The sequence below is a fragment of the Chrysochloris asiatica genome, unplaced genomic scaffold, assembly GCF_000296735.1.
Source record: "Chrysochloris asiatica unplaced genomic scaffold, ChrAsi1.0 scaffold00040, whole genome shotgun sequence".
NCBI lineage: Eukaryota > Metazoa > Chordata > Mammalia > Afrosoricida > Chrysochloridae > Chrysochloris > Chrysochloris asiatica.
The window spans coordinates 18,341,597-18,353,559 of NW_006408558.1; the positions used below are offsets into that span (position 1 = coordinate 18,341,597).

At 39.0% G+C, this 11,963-nt stretch overlaps 1 protein-coding gene across 1 annotated transcript in view; it reads right to left on the reverse strand.

Annotated features, from left to right (window-relative positions):
• LOC102816320 (chromosome unknown open reading frame, human C11orf80) overlaps positions 1–11,963 on the reverse strand; it is a 150,350-nt gene that overhangs the window by 63,683 nt on the left and 74,704 nt on the right. Inside the window, exon 7 of the mRNA XM_006861063.1 lies at positions 5,175–5,284. Within this exon, the coding sequence (XP_006861125.1) occupies positions 5,175–5,284 (110 nt within the window). The remainder of the gene's footprint in view (positions 1–5,174; positions 5,285–11,963) is intronic.

The following is an 11,963-nucleotide window of genomic DNA, read 5'->3' on the forward strand; positions in this document are numbered from 1 at the left end:
ACAGCAGTGGGCACAACTGTAACAATTGTGAGGATGGCACAAAACTAGGCAGTGTTTCATCTGTTGTGCATAGGGTTGGGTCACTATGAATCAGAACCAAGTCCATGTCACCTAATAGCAACAACATTAAATATTTCTCAAATGTTTATTTGATGCACACATATAATTTGGGGAATTCTTCATATTAGTCAGTGACACCCCAAGGTTAAAGGTTAAAGATCCGTAACACTTGTTTTCTTAATTGATTTTTAAGTTATAATCTCCTTCTATCCAAACATTGAATTTGAGATTAATTTAGAAGCATATTGCAGAAACTCCTTTCCCTATGTTAAAAGTAACTATGTAAAAGATCCAAGCAATAAACTTCTGATCTTGAGTATCAGTGGCTGTTACCATTCACAGCTATCTTGAGAAGCACTGTTGGAAACTCAAATTCAAATCTTTCCAGGCTCTCATATGTCCTGAAACTAAGTTTCTGCATAACTGTGTTCTAGTTTGGGGACCATGGCATTCCCCAAGTACAATTACTTCTATTTCTCTCTGAGTTCTTAAGTACTGGGGCAAGGGGAATATATGGCTATAAGAAAATTCATTTAAGGACTATAGGAATCTTTAACATTACCCTGGTGAATGTTCTTTTCAGCATGAGTTGCAAAGGCATGTTAGCAGGATGGGAACCCCAATCCATTTCCATTTACCAGAAAGGTGTGTGTTCTTGTTTTCAAACTAAGAAGAGCTTTTTAGGTGGAGTACCATGCAGTGTCTGAGCTTTAGAGGAGAAAGACTGCTGAAATGCTTTCTTTCTTTTGGTCTCTAAACTTTTCAGAAACTTGGTATGATAATAAAAAGTTTGGAAACCCCCCAAACAATAAGACAGTGTGACTTACTATGTAGCTGATCCTGCTGTGATAAATAAGACAAACTCTGAATTTGATGAGTTCACCTTTCAGTAAGAGAAAGACAAGTAAATTATCTATGTAACAATATAAGAAGTTTTACGATTTAGATATAGGAGATGCTGAGAAGTGGCCCCTCTCCCAGACCAAGAAGATAAAATGACCTTTTGTCAGGCCTGCAGTGAGGATTACACAGAGCAAGGGGTGCCTTTCAAGTTCTACTCTAGAGCATTAAAATGAATAACTAAAGAGATACTACAAAGTCTTTTTTCGTTGAATGTTAGGAACCCAGTAACCTACCCGACATGTCTACAAAAGCAGTGAATCTTCATAAATGCTGTTAGGAAAAAATAGATGCTGCTAGCCCAGGACAGCAGAAATCACTATAGAATCACATGGTTTCTGCCTTCACCTTGGACTACAAGTCTAATGATTTGATGGGACATAGGAAATGTTTTATGTCTACAAACATGACCCTGGGTCTTATTACCGGGTCTTATTACTGGGTCTTATTACCGGGTCTTATTACAGTCCTGGGTCTTATTATCGCTTTCCAGAATGTTATCTATTGACCTAGCTACCCTAAACAAACCAAAACAACAGCTGGGGAGGTGATTCGTACTCATGGTGACTGATAGAAGAGAACGTCACTGCAGAAGAGAGCGTCACTCACAGAAGTTCCACATCTGTGACCTTTCAGAAGCCAATTGCCAGATCTTTCTTCTGAGGTGCCTCTTGTTAAGTGCCGAGTTGGTTCTCACTCATCGTGACCCTGTGTAAGATTTCTGAGGAGCAGCTGGTGGGTTTGAACCACTGACCTTGTGTTAGCAATCCAGTGCTTATCCTACAAGCTTTCTGTTAGTAGTTAAGTGTTTAACTATGTGAACCAGGGACTCTTCAGGCCACATATGCATATATGTGCACACATACACACAAATATGTGCCTATATAGACAAGGAGCCCTGGTGGTGCAATGGTCAAGCACTTGCAGGCTAAATGAAAAATTGGCAGTTCAAACCTACCCATCGGCTTTGCAAATGAAAGACCTGGTAATGTGCTTCCGTAAAGATCATAAACCTAAATGGAAGCTATATCAAGGAACAATAGCTTCATATGCTGATATTTTTATTTGAAAAAGGTCTTTATGATTTTATAGCAATATTTTTTTTACATACCCTTGCATATGCAATACCCACAAATGTATATCTATACATATGCCTACAGATGCTCCTATACGCATGTATTTATTCAAATATGCGGCCCTGTATAGGGGTTCCATGGAACAGCTGGGTCTGAACCACCAACCTTGTGGTTAACAGCCCAGTGCTTATTCTACAGCACCACACCAGGATATGTATATAGAAACCCTATGGGGGAGTTCTACTCTGTCACATGGGGTTGCTATGAGTCAGAATCAATTCGATGGCGCCCAACAACATTATACACATACATAATTCTAGCCCTAGCCTCATTCAGTGTTGTTGTAAAAAATAAATATAAAACAGACAAAATGGTCAAGAATGTTAGCTAGTTTATGAATCCCAAAATGAGGACAAACTTTGAGCGTGTACACAAAGCCTCCCACCCCTTCTACAGAACGGTTTCTTCAGTCTTCCTGGGATTAGTTCTCCTCACAGGTCTGCATCTGTGGCTGGTTTACTAGCTTCTTCACACACGTTTCCATTCATTAGACTTTGCTATGAACCCCTGCCATTCGACCTTTCTCCCCAACTGAGTCACATGGCAGAAAATTTCACAATCTTCCCTTTTCAATTCTCACTTTCTTCATTTAGGTATCTGTGAACTAGCTGCACAGTACAAGAGACAGTGAGATACAGTGTGCAAATCAGGGCTTCCAACCGGTTCATCCCTATTCAGTCATAGCCAACAAAGCAACACCAGAATGAACCCACAATTTAAAAATGTGGGTGAACTGGAATGCAAACCAGAATGGGAAGAATTACACGTTGAAGTCCTGCTAGAAACTTCATCTCCCTCGTAGAAAACAAAGGCAGTGTGGCATTGCACAGCAACCAGATCTCTTGACCAACTGAGTTGAAAACAACGTTACCTCAAAGCCAACCACACAGCTGTGAATGTGTTGCTCTCCACAGTCCTGGCAATAATCCAATCTCGGCACCCTCTCACTATGCCTCTCCCCATTCCAGAGTTGTAACCCATAATCTTTCTCACTTCAGTTAGTGATCTGAATCACCCAAATTGTAAATATTTGAATCTGTTCTGGTTTTGCTTTGTCTGTGAAACCCTTACAAACACTTTGAGGGCAATTTTGTTCCTTTGAGGCTCACAGCATCTGGCTATACTACAGTTTTTATCTCTCATCTCCATCACCCACCCACTTCAGGTCTCTCAGCTCCCTCATTCTTCTCTGTATACCATCATCTTGGACACTTCCACATCCAAGAAGATGACCAGCTTACAAAACAACTTAAGTTTCCCCATTCCTTGACCTTTGTCTCCACTGCATTCCAGCCACTTATTTGTAGGGCCATAGCTTGGAATTGGAAACCTTCAACTGAAATGTCCCACACTCATGTGAATAGATATAGGCCAAGGTGTTGATAGTGGCTACCTTGATCGGTCAAATTATGTGCACTCCAGATGCTCCCTTGGATTACACTGTGAATTTCCTTACTACTTTTGTAATAAGGAAAGAAAGTAGTAAGAGGAATTTTATCACTCTGATAACAACTTCAGTCTTATCAAGACCTCTAGACCTAAGCCCTTCCCAGTGGACTAGCTGCCTTTCCCTCTGAGCCACCACAGCCTCTGGTACTTGCCTTCATCACCACACATGCCACACTGTAGTACAGTAACTTATTTACATATCTGTCTTTCTCTTTTCATTCTAAGTTCCTTGGAGTCAGGTATCATGTCTTAGGCCTCTGTGCCTCCAATACTTAGCACAGTGCCACTGTTTAAACAAACAGGTTTCTGAATCAATGTGTGGATAAATACTGAAACTGCACTGATGTATCTGAGTCGGACGCTGTTTCACGTTCAATTCTGCCACTGACTTTCCTATGACATTGGACAAAGTCAGTTAAATTCTCTGAATCACAATTCCTCAGCTGTGAAATGATGTGTTAACCCTGCCCCTGTCAATTTCAGAGTTGTCAGCAGACTTCAATAATATGTACGAATGTTGTTGCTGTTGTGAAGTGCCGTCGAGTCATAGTGACTCTGTATAGGGTTCCAAGGAGCAGCTGGTGGGTTTGAACCACCGACCTTGTGGTTAGTAGCACACTGTTTGTCCTACAGAGGTATGACAATTACCATTACTTGCTCACACTGGCTAAAACACATGACCTTGTTTTCCTTGAATTGCTTGCCTTGGTTCACTAGAGTCACCTTTTTATTGCCACTTGACATTAATAGCTTCAGAGCTGACTAGCCACGAGTGATCCCAGATTATTTAGCCATCATTCCCCTAAAGAAGATAAGGCACAGCCAGGAATACCTGTTGTAAGATACTGCACCATTCATTTCCAGAGAATAGCATTGTTCACATGGGGGGCAAAGGCCTTCCAAATGCTTCCTGAGAGAATGTTCTAAGTATTCTCACTCTTTATGTTTCTACCAACTCAAAGGAAGGATCAGACAATCGCTAAAGGTATGGAAAACTTACACATTACTCTCAGAACTCTGGGTTACAAATAATTCAATCACGACATCTCTAATCTAACTTCATAAAAATGGGTCCAAATAGGATATGCACTGGGAATGGATTTGTAATTTCCAGGTGCTCCAATCTCAAACAAGGGGTTATTTCAGTGATTCCAAAATTTATCTCCACATTACAATCCCCTAAAAACATTTTTTAAATTACAAAAGCCCAGTCCACTTAGTTCCCAGACCAATTAAGCCACAATCTCTTAGAGTAGGTCTTGGTAGTACATTGGTTAAGCACTCCGCCACTGAGAAACAGCTGACTAGTTGCTCTGAGGAAGAAGGACGTAGCCGAGGGCTTCCACACAGAAGGCAGCCTTGGCAGTCCTCCGGGCACTTCTACCCGGCCTTGCAAGGCCAGTATAAAGTGGAATTGACTTGCTAGCAATGGGTTTGGTTTTGGGGGTTTTGTAGGAAGATGCAGACATTAATATTTTGGAAGCACCCAGGTGGTTCACTGTATTAACAGGCAAGTTTGGGAACCAAGGCTGTTTTGTATTTCAACTTGGACCTAAGCTTTTCTTTCCTGTTACTAAATTTGTAGAAAAAGAATCAAGGCACCAGTCATTTGACGACAACAAAACCTGCCTCGACAATTATCTGGAATGGTGATCGTCCTGACATATCCAGGGGACAGCTGGCTTCCTCTGAGGTCCACATCAGTTTTGCAGATAATCCAGGCAGCATAGGCTGTATTTCTGTGTGAGAAGAAATGGCAACAAAGTAGAACATACAGTTTAGATAAGCACCTGAGTTTCTGGAATTGTTTATTAAACTGATGAGCCAAGAAAGCTTTTCCCTGATGAAAAGATTATCTACAAGTTTTTAAATATGATTTGAAATGGCTGTGCATCAGCAAATTGTTAGAACATTTAGAAGCATATTATGAGGTTAAGACATTTAATCTCATGTTTTAAATTTTTCACATTTTCTAAATCAATTTGCATTTTCAGTCAACGTCCACAGGATCATGTCCACTACTGGAAATCTTCAGACTAGATAGGCTTAGCTGATATTCTTGTATTTTTTTCTTAAATAAATCAGTTCATTATTTAATAAACACAAATCTAGTAAGTGAGTTGTTTAAAGCTGAAAACAGAAAATTTCAAAAATGGTCCTTTAGGGCATATACCTAATATAGTATGTTCTTTAATGAGGTACTCTTAAACAAAGAAAAGCAAATTAATGCCAATTTAATTTGTGAATTAACTACTTGGTGTGTTTCTATTTGTTAACACAGTACTTTCTACAAAGCACCAGTGAGTCCTGGATCACCATCCACAAAAAGCACACACCATCCTTCTTTCTCTCCATATGCTGACACTCATAAAGGAGAAAAAGAATCTACCATTTTACAAAAGCCCTTCCCCTACCAGCCCCGCCTATTTCCTCTCTACATTAGAATAATACTGGAGAACTAAATATTAACGTTGTTATGTGCCTGCAACTCAGTGCCAACTCATAGCAACCTGATGTATGAACAGAAGGAAACACTGCCCGGTCCTGTGACATCCTCACAATTGTTATGTTTGAGCCCATCGTTGCTGCCACTGTGTCAATCCATCTCCTTGAGAGTATTCCTCTCTTTTGTTGACCTTCTACTTTGCCAACCATGATGTCCTTCTCCAAGGATTGATTCCTCTTGATAATATGTCCAAAGTTCATGAGACAATGTTTCACCATTCTCACTTCGAAAGAACATTCTGGTTGTACTTCTTCCAAGACAAATTTGTTTGTTCTTCTGACTGTCCATGAGTTATTCAGTATTCTTTGCCATAGTCCTCAAAGGGCATATTTATTTTTAAACACTTTAAAGAGGTTGTTTTTATAGCAGATTTGTCCAATGTAATATGTGTTTTGGTTTCTTGACTGCTACTTCTACGGATGTTGGTTTTGACTCCGTGCTAAATAGAAATATATCTGTTGTTGTTAGTGCTACTAAGTTGGTCTGACTCACAGCAACCCTGTATAATGTTTCTGAGGAGTGGCTGGTGGATTCGAACCACTGACCTTGCAGTACTTATCCTACAGCGCCAAAATTCTACCTTTTAAATGAGGCTGACGATGTTGATATAAGAATTCAACTTTAACAATAATAAATTATATCCTAAAGTAATAGATTCTGTAGGGTACACATTGGACTGCAAACCACTAGGTCGGTGGTTCAAACCCATCAATCACTCCGTGGGAGAAAGATGAGACTTTCTGCTCCAGTAAAGATTTACAGCCTTGGAAAACCATATGTTGTTGTTGTTGTTGTTAAGTGCCATTGAGTCAGTTCCGAACCATAGAGATCCTGAACAGGGTTTCCGAGGTTGCAAATCTTTATGGGAACAGAAAGCCTCATCTTTCCCCCATGGAGCAGCTGGTAGTTTCAAACTGCTGACCTTGCGGTTCGTAGCCCGATTCGTAACCACTACGTTACCAGAGCTCCTTGGAAAACCATATAGAGGGCCACTATGAGTCAGAACTGACTCAATAACACTTAACAATCACAAAAAAGTAATAGCATACTATTACTTTATTATAATATTAGAACATACTAGTCATAATACAGAGCTATGATGCCTTAACCATCTCAAATAGTATGGACCTTCCCAAGATCAAGTTCTAGCTGTCAATCTTTATTGGGCAATAGTGTTCTTGCCATCAGTTTGCTTTTCAAATCTAGTTCAGTCACAAAGCCCAGGATCATGGGGAAGTAGGTTATACTACAGTGAGGTTTAGAGAACTCGGTGCTAAACCAGGACATTCATCTTTCAACCACCTTCACAGTTTTGCCACCTACTGACTTTCTTTTATAGTCATTATTTTTATTAGTGTGTTTGCTTGTTTAACTTTTATTGTGAATTGGGAGAAGGCCTACAGAGCATATCCGTTTTCCATTCAGCAATTCATACATATTTTGGTTCATGTCATTGACGGTAACACCCATGATGCAATGTCACGTGTCCAATTTTCCTCCTTGCTGTGCTCCCCATTTCCATTCCTCATTCTTCCCTAGCCTTTCTGAATGTTGTCCATGGACCAACTTTCTGACACAAGGTAATGTCCCTGTTTTCTGTGATTCAGTAGCCTTTCTGTGAAATAAGGAAAAATAATTCCTGAATCCTATTTCACTTTGAAGTGAAATACTACAGAAATGGGAAAAGCATATGACATGTATTGCAGTGGGCAAATATGCAGCAAAAGACCTCTTGAAAGTGTTTAAAAAACAAAGATATTAGTTTGAGAACTACGAAGCACCTGATCCACGCCATGCTGCTTTCCATCACCTCATATGCATGTGAAAGTTAACCAATGAATAAGGAAGACCATAAAAGAATTGATGCACTTGAGGTAGTGTTGGAGAAGAATATTGAAAGTACCATGACTGCCAGAAGAAAGAAAAAATCTGTATTGTAGAAGAAGTACAGCCAGAATGTTCCTCAGAAGGCAGGATAGTGAGATTTTTGTCTCTCATACTTTGGACATGTTATCAGAAGGGACCAGTCCCAGGAGAAGGACATCATGCTGGGTAAAATGGAAGATGGGAGAAAAAGAGGAAGACCCCAACAAGATGGATTGACATAGTGGTAAAAATAATAGGCTCAAACAAAAGAACAATTGTGAGGACGGTGCCGGACCAGGCAGTGTTCATTCTGTTGTGCAGAGGGTCGCTAGGAGTTGGAACTGACTCAACAGCACCTAATATGTGTGGGACACTATGTTAACATGACCTAATTAAATTCCCACAACTCTATGAGGTAGGAATTCTACTATTTATCCTATTTTGACTGCTAAAAAACCCTGATGCTCAAATGCTACATATCATGTAAAACATGAAACTGGAGATCAAGCATAAGGCTCTAACTCTAAAGCCTATATGTTTAAATTACATATGTAGAATGAAATCAATTTCTAAGCACATATGTAACATAGAATAGACATGCGGTTTTTATTCTTTATTCTCTCTGGAAAAGAACATCATACAATAGTTGCTATTTTAAAATATTTTAGATGATATTCTAATTCCACAGTAGCACTCTGGTAACACAGTGGTTACGAGTTAGGATGCGAACCTCAAGGTCAACAGTCCAAAACTACTAGCTGATCTACAGGAGAAACATGAGGCTTTCTGCTCCTGTAAAGATTTACAGCCTCAGAAACCCTGTATAGGGTTGCTATGAGTCAGACCACCACCAGAAGAAAATGAGATCTAGTAAAATCAATCTATGAATCTATCATTCCACCATCAACTGACCATCTTAAAATATATTACAGCAGTGAAACTGAATCTCAATTTGTAAATCATGGTGTCAAGTCAAAAAATGCAACTTGCAAAGCTAATGACTAAATTCATCCTAAACTTCATATTAGAAGTTTGTCTCTAAATACATGAAGAAAGTTCATAGATAGGGAAACTGAAGTGTACATACTCAGAAAAATGTTCAAGCAAATATAAAGTAGAACTACATTCCATTTAATTAGCTGGAAATTGGCTACAATATTTTAATTGACATTCCCAGTGCTAACAAAGTACAGTGAAGTTGATGTCTTCACATACCAATGGTACTATTACACAATACAACTTTTTTTAAGAAGTAATTTTGACAGCCATAAAACTATACATAGATTTTGATCCAGTTAATTTTACTTCAGGAAATTTTTACTTAAATAAAAATATCTTAATAATTAATTAATAAAAAGACCTTGAGGTTAGGAGCTCAGTGCTTGCTTACCCTACAGAGCCACAGTGCTGCAATAAACATGGGTGTGATCTATCTATTCTTATCACAACTCTTATTTCTCTAGGAGAGATACCAAGTAGTGGGATTGCTGGATCATGTACTACTTTTATTTCCAACTTTGTAAAGAAGCACTATGCCATTTTCCATAGTGGTTGTGCCATTTTGAAGTCCAACCAGCAGTGTAGGAGGGTTCTAATCTCTCCACACCCTCACCAGCATTTTTTATTTTCTGAGTTTTTTAAAAAAGAAAAACTGCTGGAGGGAGATACCTTATTGTTTTGACTTTCATCTCTAATGTAGCGTAGTGGTTACAAATCGGGCTGCGAACCACAAGGTCAGCAGTTCGAAACTACCAGCCGCTCCGCGGGAGAAAGATGAGGCTTTCTGCTCCCATGAAGATTTATAGCCTCGAAACGCTGCACAGGGTCGCTATGGGTCAGAACCGACTCAACAGTACTTAACAACAACAACAATGGCTAATAATTGCAAACATTTCTTCGTATATTTGTTGACCACCTGAATGTCTTCTTTGGTAAAGTGTCGGTTCTGTCCTCTGCCCATTTTTAAATGATTATTTTTGTTGTTATTGGTTAGTTTTCTATTAATTTTAGAGATTAGTCCCTTGTTTGATGCATTGTTGCCAAAAAAAATTTCCAGTCTGTGGGTTCTCTTATGACTCTTTTAATGGACAATTTTGCCATTAAAAATAATAAGAAGACTATGTAGTAATATGAAAAATGTTTATAATTATGTTAGGTGAAAAAAGAGGTAGGACATAAAATTGTATGTATATTGTGAAGAAAACTTTCTTTTTTAAATTCTTGGAGGGAAAAATCTGAAAAAAATAATAATAAAATTAAAACACCAGTATTTATTGTGAATTTTTCCTCCTTTCTGTTTTGAGATTTTCTAAAATGGCTAATACTACAGTTGCAACAAAAAGTCCCATTTTAAAATAATTTTTTTGATGTTGGCAAAATTTAAGATCTAGCTGTTTGTTTTGTTTTGTTTTGTTTGTTTTTCTGAAGAGACTCAGGTGTAGCACTGTAGAATAAGCACTGAACTGCTAACCACAAGGTCGGTGATTCAAAATCACCAGCTACTCCTCAGAAACCTTACATAGATCGCTATTGGAACAGACTTGATGGCATTTAACAACAATAGCAAACCAGTAACTATTTGTATTTTTTACATGACTCCACGTTTCTTTAACACGTCTTATAATAATGGTTGCAAGTAATGTAAATAATGCAGCCATAACAATACCTTTTAAACAATGAGACTAATTAAGCAGCGATGAAATCTCTTTGGCTGGCTCTGTGGCTTGATGTCATTACTTCAATTGGTAAATTATTTCCATATTATAAAACAACCCCTTACATGTTTTAGAGGAGAGGAAGCAGGATGTTTTACTGGCGGTTCAGTGACCATTCAGGAATGCGGTGGCAGATCTTCAATCAATTCCTCAAACAGCAGAGGGATCACTGACCTTGGCTGTACACCCAGAGCTCAACTAGCCAATTAACAAAGGTGTTGCTGCTCAGGAACCCAGCCCAGGAGTATGCACAGATCCCCGTACCACCATTGGCTTCCAAACAAAGGAGACACAGATTGAGAATGGACGGAGAAAAACTCGATCATCTTTCCAAGTCTGCACCTGCCTCTTTCCACAACTTCAGCAACCCTGCCCCTAAATAGGAAAACCAGTCTAGCAGGTGCCAAATCCATAGACGTATTCTGTTTGTGATGTGAGAGTAAGAAGCTGTCAGGGTGCAGGAGGAATTCATATCTGTTCATTCATGGAGCATCAGTAGAAAGCTGGCTACAAATGGAGCCCTGGTGGTGCAGTAGGTAAGCAGTCACCTGCTAACTGAAAGGTGGGTGTTTGAACCCACCAAAGGGGAAAAGCCTGATGATCGGTTCCTGTAAAGATTACAGCCTTGGAAACTGCATGGGGCAGTTCTAGTCTATGAGTTGGAATGACTACGTTTTTTGTTTTCAACTTGAAAAGCTAATAAAATAGGCAAACCTCTAGCAATACTGTACAATGCAGAGTACACCCAAACTCTATAGAACAGTGGTTACGATACAGTCTTATGTACTCATTCTGTCTGGGTTTGTTGACTAGAGTTATAAGCAAATTACTTAACCTTTTTGTGCTTCAGTTTCCTTAGCTTTAAATTGGGAACATATTTAAGCTCTAGCTGGGTTTGTTTGTTTGTTTGTTTCTGAAGAGACTCAGGATTAGCACTGTAGAACAAGCACTGGATTGCTAACCACAAGGTCGGTGGTTCAAAGTGACCAGCCACTCCTCAGAAACCGGGTCACTATGAATCAGAACTGACTTGATGGCACTACCTTATAAAACTGATGTGAGGATTGAATAATCTATTGCATGTAAAGTGTCAGAAGAAGTCTTGGCGTATCATTACGATACTAAAAACAAATGAAGTGTTAGCTATTAATATCATCACCTTCACCATCATCATTTATTCTGTTTCTGCTTTGTTTTGAAACAATATAAAACCTGCAATTATAAATTCAGAAGACTAATAATAAGATTTCATAAATGGACAATGCATTGATAGCACAACGCAGTATATTTGAAGCAATGGAAGCCCAAATTACTGAGCTTGAAGATAATTCT